General features: G+C 46.4%; 2 protein-coding genes across 4 annotated transcripts in view; one reads left to right on the top strand and one right to left on the bottom strand.

Moving 5' to 3' along the window:
- Positions 1–19,328, top strand: part of fam13b (family with sequence similarity 13 member B) — a 75,612-nt gene extending 56,284 nt beyond the window's left edge. For 2 of the 3 annotated variants that reach the window (XM_055926539.1, XM_055926540.1), the window contains 14 exons: positions 6,029–6,070; positions 7,031–7,126; positions 7,392–7,545; positions 8,633–8,742; positions 9,256–9,307; positions 9,416–9,530; positions 11,514–11,730; positions 12,010–12,151; positions 12,278–12,359; positions 12,791–12,940; positions 13,618–13,823; positions 13,983–14,497; positions 15,044–15,145; positions 15,401–19,328. In XM_055926539.1, coding sequence (XP_055782514.1) covers positions 6,029–6,070; positions 7,031–7,126; positions 7,392–7,545; positions 8,633–8,742; positions 9,256–9,307; positions 9,416–9,530; positions 11,514–11,730; positions 12,010–12,151; positions 12,278–12,359; positions 12,791–12,940; positions 13,618–13,823; positions 13,983–14,497; positions 15,044–15,145; positions 15,401–15,524 — 2,107 coding nt within the window. In that variant the 3' untranslated portion in view covers positions 15,525–19,328. The remainder of the gene's footprint in view (positions 1–6,028; positions 6,071–7,030; positions 7,127–7,391; positions 7,546–8,632; positions 8,743–9,255; positions 9,308–9,415; positions 9,531–11,513; positions 11,731–12,009; positions 12,152–12,277; positions 12,360–12,790; positions 12,941–13,617; positions 13,824–13,982; positions 14,498–15,043; positions 15,146–15,400) is intronic. The other variant, XM_055926541.1, reaches the window with a different exon arrangement.
- Positions 19,329–21,864: 2,536 nt separating this feature from the next.
- The window catches only part of klhl3 (kelch-like family member 3), a 28,874-nt gene continuing 26,436 nt past the window's right edge, over positions 21,865–24,302 (bottom strand). Inside the window, exons 13-15 of the mRNA XM_055926535.1 lie at positions 23,801–23,941; positions 23,534–23,677; positions 21,865–23,422 (exon numbers count right to left, since the gene is read on the bottom strand). Coding sequence (XP_055782510.1) covers positions 23,394–23,422; positions 23,534–23,677; positions 23,801–23,941 — 314 coding nt within the window. The 3' untranslated portion in view covers positions 21,865–23,393. The remainder of the gene's footprint in view (positions 23,423–23,533; positions 23,678–23,800; positions 23,942–24,302) is intronic.

The raw sequence follows: 24,302 nt of genomic DNA, 5'->3' as shown, positions 1-24,302 counted from the left end.
GTGGCTACTTTGAAGAATCTCAAATATAAAATATATTTTGATTTGTTCAACACTTTTTTGGTTACTAAATGGTTCCATATGTGTTAATTCATATTTTTGATGTCTTCACTATTATTCTACAATGTAGAAAATAGTAAAAAAGAAAAGGAAAAAAAAGGCATTGAATGAGTAGGTGTGTTAACTTTTTGATTGGTACTGTATTTAAGAATAATTTGCTTAAACCCTCATGTTAAACACCAATGCTATTCACTAAGTTGATGGTTTATATTTAGAATAATGTTTTGCAGCTTTTTCATGTTATTTAATTGTAATATATTTTACATAATGCCACACAGGGCTAGAGATAATTAGACACCTGTGATAATCTGAAGTTCCCAAAAGGGCTACTAGATGTAAAATCAAATTGTATTTATCACATGCGCTGAATACAACGGGTGTAGACCTTACCGTGAAATACTTACTTAAAAGCCCTTACCAACAATGCAGTTCAAGAAATTAAGAAAATATTTACTGAATAAACTAAAGTAAAAAATAAAAAGTATCACAATAAAGTAACAATAAAGAGGCTATTCAGAGGGTGTACCGAGTCAATGTGCGGGGGTACAGGTTAGTTGAGGTAATTTGTACATGTAGGTAGGGGTAAAGTGTGACTGCATAGATAATAAACAGCGAGTAGCAGCAGTGTGAAAATGAAAGGAGGGGGGTTGCAATGTAAATTGTCCGGATGGCCATTTAATAATTGTTCAGCAGTCTCGGGGTTAGAAGCTGTTCAGGAGCATTTTGGACCTAGACTTTATTACATAACATCTTTGGAAAGATACTACAATTTTGGTAGTTTACTGGTGAACTTCTAAAGTTTCCAGTAATCGATCCTCCCTTTGCAACCCTAGTCAGAGGGAGAAAGTGCAGGCTTTGCTGACTTGTTTGTGCAGAGCCTTGACAGCCATTAAGCCTGCCAGCGACAGCTCCCATCAAATCTAAATATAAGCCTGTTGGACCGTCCATCATACATCCTGTTCCCTGCTCCATGGAAAGTCTCTTTCATGGGGTACAAAAATAAACTCCAGTGATGAAGACTAGCGTCCTAGAGACACGCTGTTTGGCGAGGTTTGAGACAGGGGAATGTGTGAACAGGTGTTTGTGCCATAATGACTGTCTGAGGGAGGTAGCAGGGTCACAGACCTCCCTCCTCCTACCCTCCACCTGTCCTCCTTCTCTCAGCCTTTCACCTCTCCAACTCATGAGTGTCAGCCTGCGTGCCTTCCCTCACAACACCACCAGGCCAGGCAGGCCTGTAAACCTAGCCAGTGGCTATGTCCCAAATGTCACCCTTTTCCCTAGAGTGCACACATTTTGACCAGAAGGACCAGGGACCACTATATAGGGACTAGAGTACCATTTGGGACTGCGTCAGAACCAGAGGATCAACAGCCCCTGGGTCCAACCTGTTCTCCTTGTCATAGTCCATCTTCTCCAGCCAGACCTGTCCTGAGGAGCCCGTGGACATTATTTATGAGGGCTTTCAGGCCACTGCATGCCACAGAAACCCGCCGCTCTTATATGTGTCAACGGAACTCTTGCTGTCTCTTTCATGAGGGCGGTTGAGTGATAGCCCAGTACTCATCATGGACACACAGCCAGATGTTTACATGGTTAACGGCACCCTACAAGGTGGACACCTGCTCCTGTCGTGGCCTGTGCCCATCAAAACAAGTGCCTCCTACTACTTCTATCCCATATACCCACACCTGGTATTGGGATCTACTCCTTGCTTTATTTTGAGTAGCTGATCATTTTATGTCCACTGCTCTCAGCTACCTTGCATCCCCTTCGCATCTTAGTTACTTCTTATTGCCCCCTCGCGACCTTATTACCTCATCTCACTACCTGATTTGTCAAGGCTATAGGCACTGGCACCATATACTGTATTTAGCATATATTGCTCTGATAGGCAGGTACTACACTGCTTGGAGTATGATGTTCATGCGGCCTAGATAACAAACATAACATATATTAGCAGTACTCAGCCACAGTACTTGGACAGGCTTCTCATCTTACATTCCTAGGAGTTCTGACACACTTTCCACCCAGGAAAGATTACTTTTATCGCAACTTAACTGTGGCAATGATAAATGGGTCAAGCGAGATAGGATTAAGAGCAAACCTGACCCGCTTCCTGCTTGTGGACACAGTGAAGCATTCTCAGAACACATGGCACTCACGGAACTGTCATCGTCAGTTCAGACAGTCCTGTGACCTTACTCAGGATGTATGTGATGTGTAAGTGTGTGTGTGTGTGTGTGTTCACTGAGAGACAAACATAGATATGAGCGAGCAGAAGTAAACTGCTAAAGAGGGCTTGTGATTCAGTGTGTGGGTGTGGCCTGTCCCCCTAGGTGAGCTCCAGTCAGAGCTATTAAAGAGCCAGCCCTGTCAGTGAGCCAGCCCAGCCATTGGGCTATGATTAAATAGGATGTCAGTGGGTACCAAGCGTACATAGGGGTGATGTGCAGGTTATATAAAAGCCAGTGGATGACAGGTGGGTGGGGGGGGCTGCTGTGTTATAGTCAGTTTTTACTGGCCGTTGGTTGGGGAAGCCTGCCCCCCTCGGGCCAGGTGATTGGCCAGCGGTGTTGGTTGCCCGGTTGCGTCAAGCAGCCCTGTATTTGAGCAGGGTTCTGGATTGTTTACTGCAGCACTTTTCAGCAGAGAGTCCCGAGCCCAACACGACGCAGCAAGCCAGCTGAGGACAGAGCTCTCCACAATATGTACCCAGGGAGTCAGGTTTTGCTCTTCGACCTTCTCATACAGACTTTATCGCCAATAAGCGCTCAGTCTGGATAACCAGAGAGCCCACCAAAAAAAGGTCAGGCTTGATAAACAGAACAACACGACTAACCAAGCTGAACCGACAACCGGTGAAAATGGCGTGTGAAATTCTGCTGCTCAGGTAAAGCCGTGTGTGTGGGGGGGGGGGGGGGGGGGTGATTTTAACAAGTTCGTGTACATCATGTTACATTTTTGAGATGTATTCAGTATGTGGGGATGCGGGGCTATTTGTGGCGTATGATGTTTTATAACTTAATGCAGCCCCATGGTATCTCTGATGGGTCATGACCAGTTAACCTTTACGGATGAACTTGTTAAGGGTTCGTATTACATCGTGGGGGGGGGGGTTTAAGATTGACTGACTAATTCTACAAATCTCATGGGAGGATGCTGGTCTGCGTAACCGACACGTGTAGTTTTAATACGCAGAGATAGTGTATCAAGGGGAAAACGGGTGTTTACGAGCTGAAGAGTCATGCCTGGTAGAGAGTGTGTGGGCTTTTCTTGAAGTACCTGCTGAAACTGTGATGTATGGCAAGCACACTGCGGCGCTACTCTCTGCCAGAACCACTACATAACCTACAGACGCAGTGCTGAGCAGAGCAACTCTGCTGAATCACAACTACCTGGCTACCTCTTCTTACTGCTGCGACTCAGCCACTCATACTAATAGCAGGACTGTGTGTGTGTGTGTGTGTGTTTACAGTATGTGTTCATATGACAGCTGACTATGGGATGCTGAAGCTAAATTGCAGAGTTGGAGGAAGCTCATTGTTTCCTGGAGCTTTGCCTCTGGTGATCTTTTAGTTGGGTAGAAGATCACTCACTGACCTCTCATGAGAACAGCAATAGACATCAGTAGGTCCTCAGCTAGCTACCTTACTGAACTCCTGTCGGTGTTACCAGTCAGGCTGTGGTATCCTAGGACGTCTCCTCATCCGGCACTGTTAAGTAACCTTATTAGTGGAAGGAAATACGGACTGTTAAGTAACCGCCTTAGTCAGTGGACCAGAAGTTCACAATAGGCATCAGCAGTTCCCTTAAGATTCATCTTACTGCAATTCTATTCCTATCTGTCATACCCATGGTTCTCCATGACGTGACTAGGCCAGACGCTGTTAAGCTACCTCTATTTTGAAAGGACAACACTGGTCTGACCTACCACTAGAGCCCTTTGCCCTGAGGTCAGGTCAACATACTACAAAGAGCTATGTGGCAGATTATATGACATTCCTCCTTATCCAAATCACTTTGGCAAAGCTGGTACGGTTATTCCACCTCATTAGGTTAGCCGATTGCGTGAGGCACTCCAGGGCTTTTTAAAAGCTGGTAAAGCTTTTTTGTCTCTGACTCCAAAAACTTTGGCTGGTGTTCCGTCTAGTCACACAAACTGATTTCTCCACAGCCTGGGAATCAGGCCTGATCTGAGTGAGTCTGATCTGATTCAGAACAAGTAATAGAATAATCCAGAGTGTTTGAGAGGGAGATATGCAGTTACAGATATCTCTGTGCTCTGCTCGCTGGCCTGTGTGTGGCCACATCCAACAGTGCGCTCTCATTGTTTCCAAGGCAGAGCGAGAAGGTTCGATTTACAGAACATTGCTGACTCTAAAATGACTACTACCTTGGAGTCGGTGAGATGGAATGGTGCTATGTCATCTAAAAATTGGTAGACAAATAGTCAACTCTCTTTCTCTATTGATTCAATCTGGCAATTTCACTGGCTAAAGTCCAAATGCAGGCATCAATGTGGAGGTGTGCTGGAACTTTTACGTGACTCTTCTCACAGGGTCGAGCTGTATGTTTAACTTAACAGTCAGAACAGGAGGTGTGATGCTGGGCGTCTGGGCGTCTGGCCTGTGTGTTGTCTGACAGCCCGAGGCTTCAGTGTTTAATGCCTCTTACTGCACTATCTCACTGTACGGCTCTGTACAGCTCTTCAAGGACGCCATGTCAGTCAGTGCGGAATCCGAGCGCTGCCTTTTTCTCAGTAAACAAGAAGAGGGGGAGGGGTGACTGTGTAAATTATTAAGGTGCTATTGATGTGATTTGAGCTGCTGGGCAGATGCAGAGACTGAGGTGTGAGCCAAAGGGATGTATCTTTCACACTAGAGAGAGAGCACTCTGAATCCTATTGGCATATGTAGGTCCTGTTGGGTCTTGGCTGTGAAAAGCGATACTGGAGATGGGCCACACGTTCTAACATTCTGTGGCGGGTCTGAGTCTAAGAATCCCTACTGTCAGTGGTTTCAAAGCTGTAGCCTAACTAAGGGCCCAGTGGGATAGCATAAGATAGGGCAGGCTAGACTGTCTCTAGGTAGCAGCCACCTCCCAGGTTTAGCTTGTTAATAGATAGAATCATCCTAACTATACACTGGTGGATGTAACTGTTGACAGGAATAGGCCAACACCATCCTACAGTTAAACTTTGTGTCTGTTTGTTTGTGTTGCTTGCGTGAGGAGTTGACCCACCTTGTCAATATCAACCCTTAGAGCGCCAGTCCCCCCGAGGTGCCCTGTTAGTTGCCCCCCCCCCCCCCAAAGGAGACCGCTAAACCCAACACGGGCGTTAACAGCGGCGGGATAACCAACAGGGCCAGTGCGTTATGCAAGCACAGATTCCTGGCATTGTTTATGAGGCGGGCGAGCGCAGACTGCTGAATCAACCGGCCCCTTCTTCCTGTCACAAGCAACGACACTGCCTGATGAGAGGCAAGCTGTGTCATGTTTGACATTTGCCCACATCAATGGAATGGTCCCTGTTTTTGTGTGGCGGGTACAGAAAGGGGACGCTATTTACAGTAAATGGGCCTCTGCCTACCCGCCAGCCCATCCTGTGTGCCCGCCCACTGCACACCCTTGGCGGCGCCTGGGAGTAGCTATTGAGAGGCGTGAATTGAATAACATAAGGGAAGAACATGCGTGTGTGCATGCTCTCATGCAGTGCTCTCCAGAGGTGTGTGAACTCCCTTGATACCCGGCCCTTTGGATGTACTTTCCCTCCCTAGGTAGAACTGCTGCATAACGGGCCCAGATTAGGACCCAGCTGAACTGAGGCCATGACCTGTTGGGTCACTCCACTGCTCACAGAGTTTCCAATGGAATACACTCAGAGAAGGGAAGGTCCCGGTTGAACAGGGAGGACGAAGGCATGTAGGTGGTACATGATGTTCTAATGTTGCTTTCTGTTTCCTCTCAGTTCACACATCTCCCCCATCAGCGTTCTTCCAGGATCTGCAGAGTAAGTACTTCTTCTGAATCACCACGTACCCCTTTTTAACAGCAGGCGCTTCAACCCTATAGCCATTTGAATGATTTAGTGCAAATGTTTTGCTTTTAGCTACAACGTCCCCCAAAAAATACAATTTCTGCCATACCTTAATGCGCTAAATCAAGTGTGAAATCAAAGGATCCCAAAAAGTGTAAACCGCTTTCTGGTTAGACATAGATAAAACTATTGCTAATCCACTGAGAAGGAGTTGAAGGGAGGGGGAGGAGCAAGCCATGTCAACCCATCACCAAACCATTTGCGTCACAAAACATTGATACTTGAGCACATTCATCACATGACATGCCTTCTCTGGTTCCTCTGTGGGTGTAGAGAAGGGGCGAGTGATGCTGTTGACTGGTCGCCACTGTACTGTAGCTTCAAGAGGCTTGCGCAATGTGCATCAGCTGGAGGCTAGCTCCAGGAGTAGTAGCCTAATGCTTTAGCTGGTGGCTAACTTCAGGGCTAGTAATGCATTAGCTATAGCTGGTGGCTAGCTTCAGGCATAGTAAACATTATGCATTAGCTATAGCTGGTGGCTAGCTTCAGGGCTAGTAATGCATTCGCTAGGCTATAGCTTCCAGCTAGATTTGACAGACTACACAGTCCCGTGTTTGTTCACTAAAGCTAAGCCTTTATCCGTGGGTTTAAACTTCAGAAGCCAAAGAATACAGTAGAGTTCAGTACAGCTAAATGAGAAGGGAGTGCTTAGTTCAGATAGTGCTGGATTTATGTATCTCAGGACTCTAGAGCACAGGACTGTTCCCTTTTTTAGTCAGAGTTCCCTGCTTGACCTTATTAAATGTGCCAGAGAGCAGGAAATGGGTCGCCGAGCGGTTTAACTCCGCTGCTAATGTTTCTTATTAGATGGATTCAGAGGGTTCTTACTTTGGCAACAGAAGTTAATACGTTCTGCTTGTGTTGTTTCCGCAGCATTATAGAGCGGACCATCCGCGCCGCGGTGGAACAGCACTTCTTTGACCTCAAGAGCTCCATCGACCAGGAGATCAGCAGCTATGAGAGCCAAGGGTGAGCAGTGAACACACACACTTGTGCTCAATCTCACACTACACGCACATAATGTCCATACATGAAGCAAATATTTTCACACGTACAGAACGACATGTAATCCATGTTCATACGAACATACTCACTTTAGCCACACACTCTAACATGCATTCCCTTGTCGCCCATACTGTTGCCTAACACTGGGTGGCAGGCAGCTCCAGAAAGTTCATGTTACAGCGAGCAATGCTGATAGTTGCTTAGTTAATGACTTGTTTGGTTTCCACAGCGCGGGCCCCAGTGAAAAGCAGGTGACGGGGCCAGGGCCATTTGATGGCCATGGAGAGGAGGGCCCGTGTACGAGTAAGGAGGGCCCCGCAAGCAGTCCCGTGTCAGCCCCAGAGACAGAGAGCCACTCTGAACACAGCCCACAGGCCCAACAGGTCCGTTATACCGTCAGTCAGTCACTCCAGGTCACTGGAGAGCGACACACACACATCCCAGACAAACAACTCCACAAGCGCTGGCCGTAAACAGAATATTGAACATTTACCATACCGAGCCCTGTCGCTGAATAGCAGCTATCACTTTATTACAAGGTTGATGCTTCTTGCTACTGTATCAGCAGCTCCTTTTGTGTGACCCACAACAAAGATGTCATTCTCCTGGGAGGGCCGAGGTGGTGGGGGACAAGGGAGGCCTTGTCAGATACAGACGGTCTTCTGTTCTCCCCGAGCACAGCCAGTCCTTCTTGATAACATCATCATAGATAAGAGACAATTCCATGAACTTTAGATATCCTACACAGAATCAGATTTAGCCTATATAGCATAAAATTACAGGTCATGGATTGGGGGGGGTGGAAGAGAGACATGGAGGTGGGAACCATTTTAGCTCTCCTGCCTAGTAACCTTGGATAGAGGCTGGCTGAACGCTAGATAAAATGGCAGCTAGTTTCCTCTGACATCTGCCCACCCTCCTCCTGTTCTTCACCACCACAGACATGGCTGCTGGCTGGGCACCACAGCCCCTCAGCCCAGAGGTGGGACCCTCTATGAATTGGGTCACCCTCTTTTTAAATAGTCTGCTTGCCCCCAAAGGGTTGGGAACATCTGTTCAGACCTCAAACACTCCTCCCACCCCTCACATACATACATACATACATACATACATACATACATACATACATACATACATACATACATACATACATACATACATACATACATACATACATACATACATACACACACTGTATGCAGTTCAACCAGGTCCATCTTCACCTACTTTGTAAAAAAGGAGGCCGCCCTCCAGGAATTCAAGCTAGCGTTTCAATATAACTTTTTTTTTAAATGTTTGCTGTTGATGCAGCCTCTGTTTGATAGTCTACATGTTGGTCTGTGCTTTCAGGGTACTGTTTCATGTTGGTTTTTATGCTTGGCAAGTGGATGCTCTTCAATGTGTCAATTGTGATCAAGAAAGGAGGTCAATCTAATACTTGATATGTTGTTCCTGCGTGTTTTCTCCTAGGAGGTCCAGGACTGTGACTCCCAAGGCGCCACCCTGGAGGGGAGTTCTGGAATGGACCTGGATGCCGCAGAGGCTCTTGTAGATGCAGAGAACAATATCAACACTGCCAGGTTGGCTTTAAACCGTTCAACAGTATTGCTACACAGCACAATTACCTCAACTGCTTCAACGCCAGGCTTTGCTGTCTAGTTTATTTCCTGCCTTCCCAGAGAAGGCTGATGGCTGGCATTCAAAGAAACAAGCTAATCATACTGTTGTATGCTAATCGGGACTTGGGGATTTTGTTGCTGTTTTGTTTAGTTATGTACAACACAAACAGCAATAGCATGGCTTTGAAAGGTTTGACTTTGCTGTGGTGGGGCGTTCTTCTGTTGATGAGACTTTCTTGGGCTGCTGAGTGGAGGACACTTAACACGTCTATTCCGATCAGTCGGATAGGGTTTTGTCCTCCCTCAGCTCATCATTGGGGTCAACAGGAAGCAAGCGTACACGCACAAAAGGCTGTCAGTAGTCGTCAGTCGGCTGATCAATGGTCACTATAATCCGTTGTGTTCAGTAGCCATAGCAAAAACGCATTTCAAACCGGCCAGTACTCATGTCTCTCCCTCTCTCTCTTGTTGCAGGCGAGAAAGCCAATCCTGTGACAAGATGGACCAGGCCGATCTCATCACCTGTGTAAGTGTCTCTGACGACCCCTTTCCTCTCTTCTTCACATGACTAACGTGTATTGAACACTGTCTAACCCTCCTGTCTATCTCTCTCTCACACACTCTCTCCATCCAGGACTCTGATGAGTGTGACCAGAACCCCAACACAGAGGCCAGGGGGTACCCCTACCACCCTGCCAGCTCGCACCACCTCCAACTCAGCCGCATCTTCCCCCACAACCAGTGGGAAGGTAACTTTCTTACCGTTGTTGTTTTGTGCTTTATAGACCAATGTTCCACAGGGGACAGTTAGGATAGTGATAGAGTGAAGATAGTTGAAACGAAACAAAATGCATTTTCGAGTAAACCTGGATGTAAATGATCTGAATGATGGGTTGTGGTAGCTAGGTTTGAAAGTGCGTTAGAAAGTAGCTTAAGCTCCAGCTGGTTGGCTCAAACCTCGACTCACGGCGGTGTTCTCTGCTGTATCGCTCTCCCTCCCTCCATACTGCATTAGCACCATCCCTAAACCATCTCCCCCTCATAGACTTCACATGTACAGTGCCTTCGGAAAGTATTCAGACCCCTTGAATTGTTCCACGTTTTGTTACGTTACAGCCATATTCTATAATGTATTCAATAAAACAATTTGCTCAGCAATCTACACACAATACCCCATATTGACAAAGCAAAAACATTTTTTTTGTTTTTTTGCAAATGTATTAAAAAAGAAAAAACGGATACCTCAATTACATTAGTATTCAGACCCTTTGAGACTCGAAATTGAGCTCAGCAAGGTTCTTTGGTCTGATGAAACCAAGATTGAACTCTTTGGCCTGAATGCTAAGTATCATGTCTGGAGGAAACCTGGTACCATCCCTACGGTGAAGCATGGTGGTGGCAGCATTATACGGTCGGTATGTTTTTCAGCTGCAGGGACTGGGAGACTAGTCAGGATCGAGGCAAAGAAGAACAGAGCAAAGTACAGAGCGATCCTTGATGAAAACCTGCTCCAGAGCGATCAGGACCTCAGACCGGGGCGAACATTCTCCTTCCAACAGGACAACGACCCTAAGCACACAGCTAAGACAATGCAGGAGTGGCTTCGGGACAAGTCTCTGAATGTCCTTGAGTGGCCCAACCAGAACTCGGACCTGAACCCGATCAAACATCTCTGGAGAGTCCTGAAAATAGCTGTGCAGCGACGCTCCCCATCCAACATCACCGAGCTTGAGAGGATCTGCAGAGAAGAATGGAGAGTAACTCCCCAAATGCAGGTGTGCCAAGCTTGTAGCGTCATAGCAAAGAAGACTCGAGACTATAATCGCTGCCACAGGTGCTTCAACAAAGTGTTGGGTGAAGGGTCTGAATACTTAAGTAAATGTAATATTTCAGTTTGAACTGTTTTATTAATTTGCAGACATTTCTAAAAACCTGTTCTTGCTTTGTCATTATGGAGTATTGTGTGTAATTTGATGAGGGGAAAAACTATTTAATCAATTGTAGAATAAGACTGTAACCTAACAAAATGTGGAAAAAGTCAAGGGGTCTGAATACTTTCTGAAGGCACTGTATGCACCTGCAAGGGAGAGGCCATGGTAAGTAGGAGATCTTCATTCATTCATCCTTCCATCCTCCCTCCCTCATCTTCCCTCTCTTTAGTAATCCAGGCCTTCAGAGATACTAATCCAGAGAGCTCGCGCTTGCTCTCTCTTCTCCCGGGCGACACACTTAGGGCTAGCTGACTCTTTGTTGTTAATCACACAATGATTCAGTCAAGTACATCACACCTCACCAGTATCTTAGAGTTCCAGAGAGGAAGGCCACTAGCCCCATAGAGTAAACCTTCTCCTGCCCCACACCTGCTCCAGTGTTGACCCTTCACTGCCCCATGTGTGTCAGTGCACCACTTCCGCGTGCTGAATATCCCCGAAACACCACCCTCAGTAATTCCATTTATGTGCAAGTTATAAGTGCCACGTGATGCTCCAGGCCACAAGTGTTTTGCTGCTGTCTTCCAACTCTCCATCCTTCTCTCTCCTGTCTCTAGATGTGTCCTGAATGACAGTGTGCTTTCCCTGGCCCTATCCAGAGACATTATCTGTGTGTTTGTGTCCTGTCTCTTTAGATCCTGGAGCTACAGTGCTGGCTATGGTATCATTTTTCTCCAACCTATCCAATGACTCATGTTATGTTCCGAGACTCACCTGTGTTTATCTTTGTGTCCCGGCCAGACCCAGTGCCAGCCTACAAGTCATGGCAGGACGAGAGTGACTCTGGCGAGGCCCAGCTGTCCCCCCTGGCGGGGCGCATGGTGCCCTTGCCCCACGAGGAGGACGCTCACCCCCTCATGGCCCGCCGGTTCCTGGACTTTGGCCACAGCCAACGGTTCCTGCAGCACTCCGACCCCGACGCAACCTCGCCCACCAAAGCCCACCACTCCCTGGGGAGGTGAGACCACACACACACTGACAAATCAGGAATGGTCATTTGTACAGACATGACAGGCAGCTTTGATGGTTTCCTGTTTAGTTATTCTAGCTGATGAACAGATTGCCTATGGCTCATTATGATTCTTCGTTATGATTCCTGTATAAGCAGTGTTTCAAGGAGGATATGTGCTTTACACATTGTATGTAGAGCATAGATGGGCTTTTGCATTGAGACTGCAGTTGCAGGTCAACCACCTCCTCTCTCACTTGCCTCCATCGTTGTGTCCCCCTCATCTAGGCCTCGCCGTGCCTCCTTCAGTTCCAAAGAGAGCGGTTTGAGGAACGACTCTGTCTCCCACCAGCTCACCAAAAAACTACAGAGCCTCAAGAAGAAGATCAAACAATTTGAGGAACAGTTTGAGAACGAGAGGAACTACAAGGTAAGAAGGATACTTCAATATGAGGAACAAGTTAGTGCTAAGAAATATTGAGTAGTTGGTGTTGCTAGTGTCATACTTCACCATTCGACTCGGATACTTCTATTCATTGTCCTCCACTTCCCCAAGCCGTCTCATGGAGATCGAGCAGCCAACCCAAAGGTCCTCAAGTGGATGACAGACCTCACCAAAATCCGCAAACAGTTGAAAGGTAAGAGTCTCTGTGTCTGTATGGTCACGTTAGGGGGAGTGGGAGGGTGCTTGGTTCCATGACAGGGATGGGGTGGGCTCGGCGGGGCGGGTGAACTTCTGTGTGCCATCCTGTTCCTCCCCTGGGCAGCCTGGTTCTGCCCTGACCCACCTGCCCGCCTGACTGCCCAGTCGTGGCAGAGCTGGGTCAGTCTCACATCACTGCATGCATGCGTGTTAGAGTACACAGCAACTGTGGCTCTCACATGTGGCCTTCCTTCACTGTGTTGGTCCATTTGTGAAAGTCCCCCCCCCCCCCCCCCCCCCCCACCCCCCTCCACCCATCTATATCCATTCCATATGAACGCCCCCCCCAATCAGGAGATGCAAAGCCGAATAAGTTTCTCTCTCTTCTTTAAAATAAAAAAAAACACGGACGTCCCTCATCGGCAGGAAGACCGCATCTCTTTCCCAAAGGGTCCCTGAGGCACCAGGCGGTGCTTCAGTCATACAGACGTCACCACCCCTCCTCCTCCGCCCCGAACACATCCCATTTTACACTTGCACGCCCCCTCACTGCCTGTAGACAGGCACCCTACCTATGTAAGTACACTCTAACAGCAGTAAGTAGAAACCAAAAACACTTCCAACTTGTTAAGTTTGAACTGCAGGTAGACTCTCTTTGCCTCTTCTTTCTCTCTTCTTATAGCTCTTTTCCTCTCGCTTTCTCTTTTTCTCTACCTCTATTACTCTTGTGCGTTCTCTCTCTGTTTGATGCGCTCCACTGGTCATACAGAAGCATATCCCACAGTCTCAGGGGTTTGGCAGTGTGTCATGTACTCTGTAGTGTTGTCATGTACTCTGTAGTGTTGTCATTTGGGTGTGAATTCTGCGGTGAACATCTTTGTGGGTGGGAGTCTAGCCAAAGTGTGGAAGCTGGATTCCTTGAATGGACATGGTCCTTGAGAACATGCCTTTTTATGACATTGCAAAAATACCTCCGTGCAGACAGACTGGTTTGTTTCATTTGCTGCTCATCCATCCTCTCCTGTGGTTTCAGACAGACCTGTAGTAGTGGGTAGTTTGGCATGTTTGTGTGGGTGTGTGATTGGTCGTCAGGGCTATCCCCTTTTTCGGTCTCTGGCAGACAGAGGTGAGGACTCATGGCAGCTGCAATAACATCCCATCAAGCACCTGCATGCCCACTTCAAACTGTGTGAACTAACCGCTCTGTTCCTCAGTCACCCTCACGTCTCTTCTCTCTCCCCTCCCCCCCCCAGATGCCAAACACAAAGAGGCTGAGCTGACTCCTCAGACGCGGCCACGAAGCAACACCTTGCCCAAGAGCTTTGGTTCTACCCTGGCAGTCCACGAGGTTGTTGAAGAAGCCAAGGGCCACCGGCCCACCAAAGAGGAGACCCTGGACCTCATCCAGCGCCGCGTCAAGGGCAAGAGAGAGGAGGACGGCTGGCCAGAGGACATCAAGGTGAGACCGGTGAAAATACACAGTCTTAGAGAGGCCGTAGAGACACTTGGAATAGAACCCGACAGCTATACAATCCAATGAGTCCTGTCCTCAGACATACATTTACAAGCGTCAATCAATATTGTGTCGATCGCTTATGTTTCCTTTCTCTCCATGTAGAAAATGACCAAGGAGGAGCTGTCGTGTGAGAAGACGGTCCTACAGAAGAACCTCCTGCACTACGAGGGACTGCACGGCCGACCTGTGACCAGAGAGGAGAGGCTGGTGGTCAAACCGCTGTACGACCGCTACCGTCTGGTCAAGCAGATGCTCACCCGCGTCAGCATCACCCCCATCATCGCTTCCCCCTCCAGCAAAAGACGCAACCAGATCCTGCAGCCCATCATCGAGGGCGAGACGGCCCACTTCTGCGACGAGATCGAGGAGGAGGAGGAGGGCGAGGAGGAGGTCCAGAGCTCAGGGTCGGAGGTCCAGAGCTCAGGGTCGGAGGTCCAGAGCTCAGGGTCGGAGGTCCAGAGCTCAGGGTCGGAGGTGATCATGGCTCTAGACCCAGTGTGCCAGCCCCAGACCAGCTCCCAGAGAGACAGAGACAGCCTGCTCAGGCCCAAGATGGAGGAGACCTCAGGGAAACTGGCCCTGGACCTGCGCCTGTCCAGCTCCAACGCCTCGTCCATGTGAGCACAGACACACTCGCAAACATCCACTACACTCAATTCACAACAGCCTCCTCAATAATCTTAATACAGTAACCAGTGTAACTCTGCCATGTTTGCTACACATTAACACAACTGAACATCCACACAAACGCGTTTGGCCGTTGAGGTTAAATGGGCTCTGGCCCGTCATATGATGTCTATTTAAAGCACCTGGAACAGGGTTCATATCTACTACAGTCGCTGGTCTTAGGAGCTCAAGCAGGATAAAGCAGTAATCTGGTTAGGGGCGTAAGCCAGCTCATAGCCCCGGGCAAGCAGCAGAGAGAGCTGCCAGGCCAGCTCTAAGCCCAGGTAGCAGGGCTGGTTCAGGTGCCATGACCCTAGGTCCTAACCTAACCTGACCTCTGTAATCTGGTCTCGGTATGCCATGGCCACAGCTTGACCTGCTTCCATGCCCACACAGGGCCACTGCCAGGTCATTTCCTGTCCCTGAACTCACACTGACTTCCTGTTTTGATATGAGGCCCCCTCAGTGCGCTGATGTAGACCTTCTGTATCCCATAGGCCCGAGCTCCTGGAGCAGCTGTGGAAGACCCGGGCAGAGAAGAAGAAGTTGAGGAAGACTATCCGCGAGTTTGAAGATGAGTTCTACCAGCAGAACGGCAGGTCGGTACACACGCACACAAACACAGTTCTGCAAACAGTGGTGCTGAAGCTTTAGCACCCGCGTCAACAACAGTCTTGGTGACAGAGGAAGCGCTTGAGACGATTGGTTGAGTGGTCTCAGACAGGGAGCCCTGTTTGATCCTAACTTATTTACAACAACTGCTTGTCTTGTTTCTGGTTGTGCAACCCCTTGGGATGCAGTGAACGGGCCCGTATCCAACTGGTGTCTCAGACCTTCTCGCTCTCCCTCTACAGGAATGTCCAGAAGGAGGACAGGCTCCCCATGATGGATGAATACAAAGAGTATAAACGGATCAAGGCCAAACTGCGTCTGCTGGAGGTGCTCATCAGCAAGCAGGACTCGTCCAAGTCCATCTAGAGACGGAGCGGCCACCCTGCTTCCCTCCCTTCACCCCACCGGACACAGAGGGTCAACCGCCTCACCCCAGGCATACATGTCACCCCTACATGGCCCATACCCCTCCCCATCCCTTATCAACCATCCCCCCTACCTGCACCCCTGAGGGAAGGCATGGCAGCCACCATATCCCGCTGCTGTCTCACCACCACAACCCATCTGTTTCTACCACCGCCAGCTCATGTGCAGTCAAGGGGTCCTCACTGGGGACTCTGAGGGAGAAGAGTCACATCTTCATTCCACCAGTCAAGACTCAACACACCCCTTTTTACTTATTTCTGTCAATTTCATTCGGAGGAGTTCCCCGTTTCCTCATTAGTTTTGTTTTTGTTGTAGCTTCTTTTTCCTTTTTTTTCTGAACTTTTCACATCCGGTAGTTTCTCATACTGAGAAATCATATTGGAGAGAACAGGAGCTCTGTTTTGTAGCGCATTTTAGTCACCTGGCCACCTGTTTAGACGTAACAAACTGAACTCTCCCTCCCTTGGAGCGAGGAGACTGGTCATCCTATTTCAGACATTCAGACTCGCATGGATTCAGTTGCCGAACTCGGTCTTCATCCTTCAACACTGGGACGCTTTTGTGTCGTCTGCGTGAGTTTTTGGGAGAGAGAAAAAGTCATTGCTGTGTATGTATTCTTGTAAATCAATATGTACACATAAATGTTTCTATGTTACAGTATGTTATTTTTCTTGAATGAAGAGTAATTCCTTCATGGGTTTGAAAAGAAACTTACTGCGTTAGTGTGTTGTTCCATTCCCTTTGCCACTATGGAAACTGGAGTGAGTTTTATCAGCTGGGACTGGTTGTGCTGTTTGATTTTTTTAAATATTTGGATCATCAGTCGTCACTGAAAGGAGTTTTGGCACACACCAGGTGTGCAGGACAGCCAGTTAGGTGTATAACTTAGTGTTCCTGTACCTTAACGGTCTCCATTTTCCGGCATTAAAGCTAGACAGCTTGACTTATTTTCTATATATATTTTTGTTTAAAGTTCAGTTGCGGAGTGGATCTTTGTGGGAGGTGTCCTGAATGGGGGGGGGGGGGGGGGGGTGGATGGGTTGTTAGATTAAAGCTAGTGTAGTTTCAACCTCATCAGTATTATGCTAAATACAGCATATGGCATTGTTAGGGCGTGATGGACGGTTCCTAGCCCTGTTCGATGGACTTTAACCTAGCGTTCCATCCTACAGTCAGTAACCACCTTTTAGTATGGCAGACAGACACTCCCTATCACTCCCAGGTGCCCAGTTACACAACCAGGTGTGTTGACCAACACCCTACGGCCACACAGCCAGTATTTAACCCCCAGTTGTGTGTGTGTGCTGATGGACAGTGGTCAGGCGGACCATCCGGCTTCTTGAGGACAGCCGTAGATAAGTTATCACCATTTGGCTGCCAGTCAGTCTGGAGGTCCGGTCAGCCCTGTGCCCAGGTTAAGATGACAAACAGTCCTCATGTCATAATCTCCTTTTAGTCGCTGGGGAATGTGAACACCAGCTAAAAGAGTTCTCCTGCATCCCATATCCAGTGTGAGGTGAACTAGGCGTCTTCGTCTAAGGTTTCACTTATTACGCAGGACGCTGTCTCAAAGGGAAGTTCCCAAATCGAGCCGAGAACAGGATCAGCTGACCTCCTGGCTTGTAAACGACTTGTCACAACATCTAGCTACTGTATGTTGTCGCGCCAAAAGTTCAACGTGTCCTTGGTTAGCGATCACTGACCCACTGCAAAAGAGCTACATTCCTTCAATCCGGAGTCACACAATGTCAGGCTATTGCTGTACATGTTTTCTCTGGTGCGGAGGTCTCTCTCTCGCTGGGTGTTGGTTGGTTGGTGAAGTCTATTTTTCATTATGGGATACGTCCCATAGTGAGCCGGAGTGTTTGGCCAGGCAATGTAGAGCCAGGTCATTGTCAGGTCCTGGGGAGTTGTCTGACCACAGGGCTCTGAGAAGGCGTTACCACGGCCAAGCAGAACCAACAGCACCTTGACCCCTGACAGACAATTTACGTCAAGGGTCAACTTATTGATGTCTCTGGAGCCCGAAAGCTCTTCTGGGCTTCAATATAAAGGTCACATACAATAACAACAGAGTCCAAGTTATGCATATGGTCTGTCGGCGTAATGCCGCCTCGGAGTGCTGTCTGCCACTCCTTAAAGGTCATTGATCCTAGCCTTTGACCCCTAGCTAAACTAGCAGTCAGCCCAGAGGCAGCATCACATCACTATCCTTCAGAAGCTCTCTGGACTTGACAAAAGCAAGCAGGAGCTTTAGAGTGGAGCAACGACCCTTCGTCTGTTCAATTGACTAGTTCTAGTCCTGGCAATAGAATACAAAAAACATTTGATGTTGTAGACGAAATGTCTCTGCACATTAGGGTGGGGAGGGGAATTAGTGCTGTTTGCTTGTTGGGAATGGGAAGGCGCCATCAGTGGCACCAACTGTAAGGATCTGCATCTGCTTCAGGAGGTGGAATAATGGAGTACATTGTCAGTCAGACCAACACATCAAGAATATAGGGAATCTAATTTTGCCTGAAGGATGTTTGCGCTGAACCAAGAGGTTTGCCTTGGTCCCTCTGGGTCAAAACCAAGTCATGTAACCTTTGTTTGAGTTGGCAGGGTGTGGTGTATGTATGGGTGGACAGTGTGGGGAGGTTCTAGAAGTTATTTGCACAGCATTCTGAGAATGCAGCCCTTGTTTTGTTTGTCAATTTGTTCCTTGTTTTAGAAGCACTACTTATATCTGAAGGATGAATGTCAGAATTTAAATTATTTCTAACACATTTGGCCCCTTGTTTCAATTTCTGTGATGTTCAAACTTGAGAATGTGTTTTTTTTATTACCATTATTTTGTATTTAAAAAATTAAAAAATGTGCCCCTCACTAATACATCTATACAGTGTAGTACCTCTGTATTGGCTAATAATCTGCTATGTTTTTGTTTTGTATAAGCTAGTCTCAGTAGTTTGCTTGCATGGCAAAGATTTGTATTGTTTCTATTTTTGTGCCATGAAGATGAAGCAATAAATTAGCATCAATGGAATGTGGGGCCTTGTTTAACCCACTGTGTGCATTTTCTGAGTATATGGCTGATTAATGTTTAATCTATATTAATGGGACTAACTTGGTCTGCTGTTTTTTTACCCTGCAGGCCAACCCATGAAACTGTCACTTGACTAACTGCTGTGAGAGTTCCAACGCAACTCAGTTCTCTGTCTGCTAAACCAGCATTTTTACCACTTGTTGTCAGCATAATGTTTTCTGGGGCACTGCTTTAACCAAATGAGAAGAGATTATCAATGTGGTGACAATGATCGAGGTATATTTGGACCAAACATTCCGATTTGTATTACTTTAAAAGAAAATAAATGTGAAATTGGTCAATCGATTCGTTATTTCCATGTCAAATTTAAGGGCTTTTTTTACTCTCATTTCGTGTTGTGCCTGCAACAAGTGGTAAAAATCATGTGAAGCCCACAGGCTATAAGGATGTACACTGACCCTGTTCATAGCCCCATGCCATCCCCACGCATGTTTGTTTTTCTGGCCCATGGAGCCGGTGGCCGGTTGCATCAACTGACTAGCCGATCAACCACTGGCTCCCAGAGCCTCCCTATCTATATGTGGAGCTGTGTTTTACATCTATATATGTATCTATAAATGTTTTTGTGAATGCTTGTTTTCCTTCATTTACACATTATAATAAAGTACAATCAGTAATAATGTATATTAATAAAATAAAAAATACAAATATTGTAATTTACATGCCTCATGCTGAAGTTGTCTTCAAACTAATGGGAAAGGTTACTTAAACCACAATTGAAATACAAGTCAATATAGCTTATGTATGTCAAAGTATACTGCACCCAATATCGCCCAGTATACATGTAATAACTAGCTAGGTGGTTTGCAGTTTGTTGAGTCAGGTGAATGGCATTAAGAGCAGGAATTTGTTTTCATGGAGGACAGAGATGGTTATGAGGGCGGGCTGACCATGACCCGGCAGAATAAGAGTGGAAAAAATCCTGAGTCTGCAAAGAACAGAGGTCAGCACGCGAAGCCGCAGTTGGAACAAACCCAAACAGTGATATATTACACCCTATACACATAAATCCATCTTCATGGGCCCTTGAATTGCCATAGCACATGTTGATCAGCAGACCATCTTTAGGCTTTATCATGTGCATCTTTAACAAGATTTAGTGAATGGTCAATGTATCCCTGAGCCACAAAAAAACATATTTCATTGCCTGGCTTTCACACACTTCTAGAATGAGTATGGCCATGTCCTTTTATTTTTGTTACTGCTGCCCTCTAGTGTTCACAGCCAACACTAACACTTAGGTAACACCACACTTAATGAAGAGCTTTGGTAATGCTTAAAACATGCCTTCCAGGAGCTTATGCGCAATAAATTCATAACATATATGAATTGCAAAAATAAAACATGTAGTACACAAACGGGACCACTTTTGACCACTTTCAAAACAAAATACAAAATTATGAAAGTTTGAGAGGGCCTCTTTATTTGAAGTCTGCCTAGGTGGTCAATAGCTGTGGTGTATTCATTACCACTTGCAATAAAAACTGTTAACCATTTAAGAAGCAAATGGAAGCAAACAGCAAATGGAACAAAACAGGGAGGGATTTAGCTGAATTTTCCCAATAGAAATTAGTTTTCCATTTGGAGTAAACGGTTTCTGTTGTAAACTTTTTGCAACAGATGAAACTGTTTGCAACAGAATTGACGTAATGAATACACCAAAGTTCAAACTACCAACTGCAAAAGTTAACCCTAACCCAAGTTTCATGTCCCCAACCCTAACCTTAAATTTATGTCCCCACAGGATGTCAACCCTGACCCTGACCTGACCCTAAACTTAGCCATAACCCTAACGTCATGTCCACACCCCAGCTCAACCCTCCGACCCTAATTTATGTCCACACTATGGGGTTGAAATAACACTGAAATTGTGGGGGGGGGGGGGGGGGGTTAAGCCTGGAATTTCAGCCTGTTCAGGTGTGATGGAACTTTTGGCACACAATCATAACATCACAATGTGATCTGATTATAAAAGAACAATGACGGGTTGTCTGGGTAAGAGGGTGGGTTCTAGACAATCCTATCAGCCAATCAGGGCTGTGTATGTAAATATCTTCACATTTGTTTCCTAACACCCACACAATCAGGCTGAGCATTTTAAGGGGCCAAAGGCTCAGGAAAATACATATAAATAAATTGGAGTTATTTTAATAAACAGTGATTTATTAGATATACAGTGATGATTTTAAAATACAATTACAAAGACTGCATGGCTGCTTTAACCCTAACCCTAAGTATGTATATTTGATCCCTGTGGGAATGGAACACACAACTTTGGTGTTTCAACTTGCTAGTGTGCCATGCTCTTTTAATGGTTACATATATTGTTGAATTATATAATATATCATAAAAAGAACGACACCAAATCCATATGTTTTAATTCATATTGCTATTTATACTAACGCTACCAGTCTTGTGTTAATGTTCAGCACAGACAATGATTCAAGGCCCCACTTAAAATTAAAGGCCATTTTTGTCAGTCAAACTGAGCAGCCAAAGACATATGAAGACTGTCAGGCGGAATGGACACAGTCGGTCCATGCAGGGTTTTGGACACTCATGGTCTGTAGATTAGGCTGGTGTCCTTAGGCTGGCTCAGTGTAGATCCCTGAGTGGTCCAGCTCTGACATGTGACCGCACCTCTCAAGAGGGACCCTGTGACTCAGCTGTGAGAGGTTAAGGAGGATGCAGTCTGGGATTGTCAGTGACGTGTGGCTAGCTAGTAGAAATGTTTGAAGTTTTAACATTACCACCAATGGAGAGATTATCCCTACATTCCGTGTCACAAGTGGCCTGAAATCTAATGTACAAGGCCACGAACATGGCTGCTAATAGTATTCCCTGACAACAGATATCATTGTAAATGAGAATTTGTTCTGAACTGACTTGCCAGGTTAAATAAAAAAAATATGTTATCCTCATACACAAATACATCTTCTCTCATCCACACTCTTAACGCCATCTTACAATGGTGGCTCACATAGTCAGCTGCATAGTCCAAGTTAATTAAAAAGTTAATTAAAAAGCCAGGTTAGGTTATATGTTATGATGAGATGCAGATGTTCTATACATTATATACATTATAATTCTATACATTATAATGATCAATGTACCCACGGTAACCATGTATCCACGAGAAGAAAAATGCTCAAAGGGATTCTAGGTGGCCATAGTACACACAACAAATGCTCATTAAAAATGATATTTACTTTAATTTAATATTGACAATAAAAGAAACTTTAGAAAATATTTCACCGATCTTGATATAATATACAAGTTGCCTATGTCCTGCATATTTCAACATCGCTCTGGGGTGGCTAAGTACAACCATAGTAAACCCATGGATTGTGCAGTAAATTAAAATGATTCTATCAGAAATACAAGAATCTCTGAACAAAATGACAGTATCGGCAAGGAGTAGAACAAGACAGTTAGGGGTCAATTCCATTTCAAGTCAAGAGATTCATTGAGAAGTGCCTTAGTTTATTCTAATTTAAAATTTAAAATGCACTTCCTGAATTAATGAGAGCTGAAATGAAATTGAACCCAACCCTGGTAAAAGATGTGTTGAGCTTGGAATAAGGTTAACGATAATTACCGTGCCTGGTGCAGAAGTTGTAAAGTAGTCTTTTGGTTATGTTACAGGAAATTAGCTTTATACAAAACAAGACAAAGTGCTAATGCATTCATTCTTTGACATGATGTCCATTGTCTAATGTTTTTGCATCAATTTGGCACATATCCTTCAGATACAAAGGTTTGCAAACAAACACTCAAATACAGTATGAGAGAGCATTATGGCACATCAAGTAAGCCAAGTCAAGACTGACAGCATATTGGTTATCACTTTGCAAATATGTATCTACAGTGCATTTAAAACACCACATTAACATGGTCCCCCATAGTGCCCAATTCTAATATGAGTGAAAAAAAACATGATCGATTCCAAATTGGAAATTGTATGCAATTGAGGCATGTGGCTCCCGGTGAATGCTGGTCCTCCAGTCTGCCTTGAGTTCCTCCGACAATTATCTCAGGTGGTATTTAAAAAGAGAGGACCCACCTCAGGCTGCAGACAGTGAGAGAGCCTGTGGGCATCACCTTGGAGTCTGCAGTCCACCCATGGCTCTCCAGTAGAGAACAGACAGACTGACTGACCTGATGATCACCCGTGCATTTCTACAGCAGTAACACGACATGGCATAGCAAGAGCCCATGGTTGGTTTGAGAGGCCTCTGTTGGCCACAGTGTAGTTTCCTAGGCCAATCAACAACCTTCTTCTTGGTCATAGCTCATTTAGTCTATCCCTTTAAAAAAAGCCAGTTTATTCTCCCTCTCTTCAGTTGTAAATGAGTATGAGGAGAGTGTGGCCCTCCTAATACTAATATAACTAAATGGCCCCCTATGAGTCTGTAGGACAACAGTCTCCCTCCAGCCCTGCTTGGCCCAACACATTGGCAGCCAGACTTAAGACACTCTGCTTCAGGCAGCATTGTTGAGTCTTGGGGTCACTTTGACCATGGAAGCCAATGTTCCCCCCACTCTCTTTCTCCCTCTCCTCCTCTCTCTCTATGGCAGCCCAGACCCATGCTCAGAGCCACCTGTCAAGCTAGTGTTGCTTCAAGGAGTTGACTGTGAAATCAGACATCTGTGTGTGCATCAGAGTGGCTCCCTTTGGCTGCTGCGTGTGGCTGTGGGGTCCTGCAGTCGGGGGCTGATAGTCATAAAGGCTTGTCTATGACGGATACACCTGTAGGGGAGATAACAGAGGACTTTATTCTTCAGACCAGAAGGTCCCGAGTTTGGATGCACGGACAAGCATTTGAATAGGGGGTATGAAAGGTCAAAGGTGAAAGGTTACCTGCATAGCTTCGGCCGTTGCTCATGTTGGTGGGGATGAGACTCCACTTGTCTGTGGCAGGGTTGTAATACTCCACTGAGGAGAGGTTACACGAGCCGTCGTCTCCTCCGATCACATACAGCAGTCCGTTTATGGCACACACTCCTGCACGAACACGGGGGAGAGGTTAGAGACACGCACACACACACTATGCCCAAATGTTCTGCATTTCATGGTCTCTAGTGTGTGTGTGTGTGTGTGTGTGTGTGTGTGTGTTAGGCTACTTACCGGCGTTCCTCCGACACATGTTCATGTCGCACACTTGTTTCCAGGTGTTACTAGGGGGATCGTACACCTCCACACTCTTCCTCACCAGGGGCCCGTCGTGGCCCCCCGCCGCATACAGCTGCCCGCTCAGCACCCCAACACCTACAAACACCACCGCACACACGTCTACTTATATCTCTTCACACATAAACACGCTACAGATGTTCACCAGCCATAACTGTCGTCCATTAATAAGCAGCAAGCTGGAGCTAAGTATCAGCTCCAGTAGTTCTCTTGTGAACAGCACCCTCTACGGCAGTAATCTAATTTCAGTGCTCATTCGGTTTAGATCGCTGTATGCTAGGGTCGGGTGATGTTAACCTTTGTCCTATCGTGATTATGTACCCATAAAACATTGTGATGCATACGAATGCAACTGGACGAATCGTTACAGCAGTTTATGATGAAAGCCAGGGCAGAGGTGAAGCGCTGGCAAATCTTGCCTAACATTCCTTTCTGGTGG

The sequence above is a fragment of the Salvelinus fontinalis genome, chromosome 6 (assembly GCF_029448725.1).
Source record: "Salvelinus fontinalis isolate EN_2023a chromosome 6, ASM2944872v1, whole genome shotgun sequence".
Classification (NCBI taxonomy): Eukaryota; Metazoa; Chordata; class Actinopteri; order Salmoniformes; family Salmonidae; genus Salvelinus; species Salvelinus fontinalis.
The sequence above is the reverse complement of the archived record's forward strand: the minus strand, read 5'-3'. Positions and strand labels throughout refer to the sequence as shown.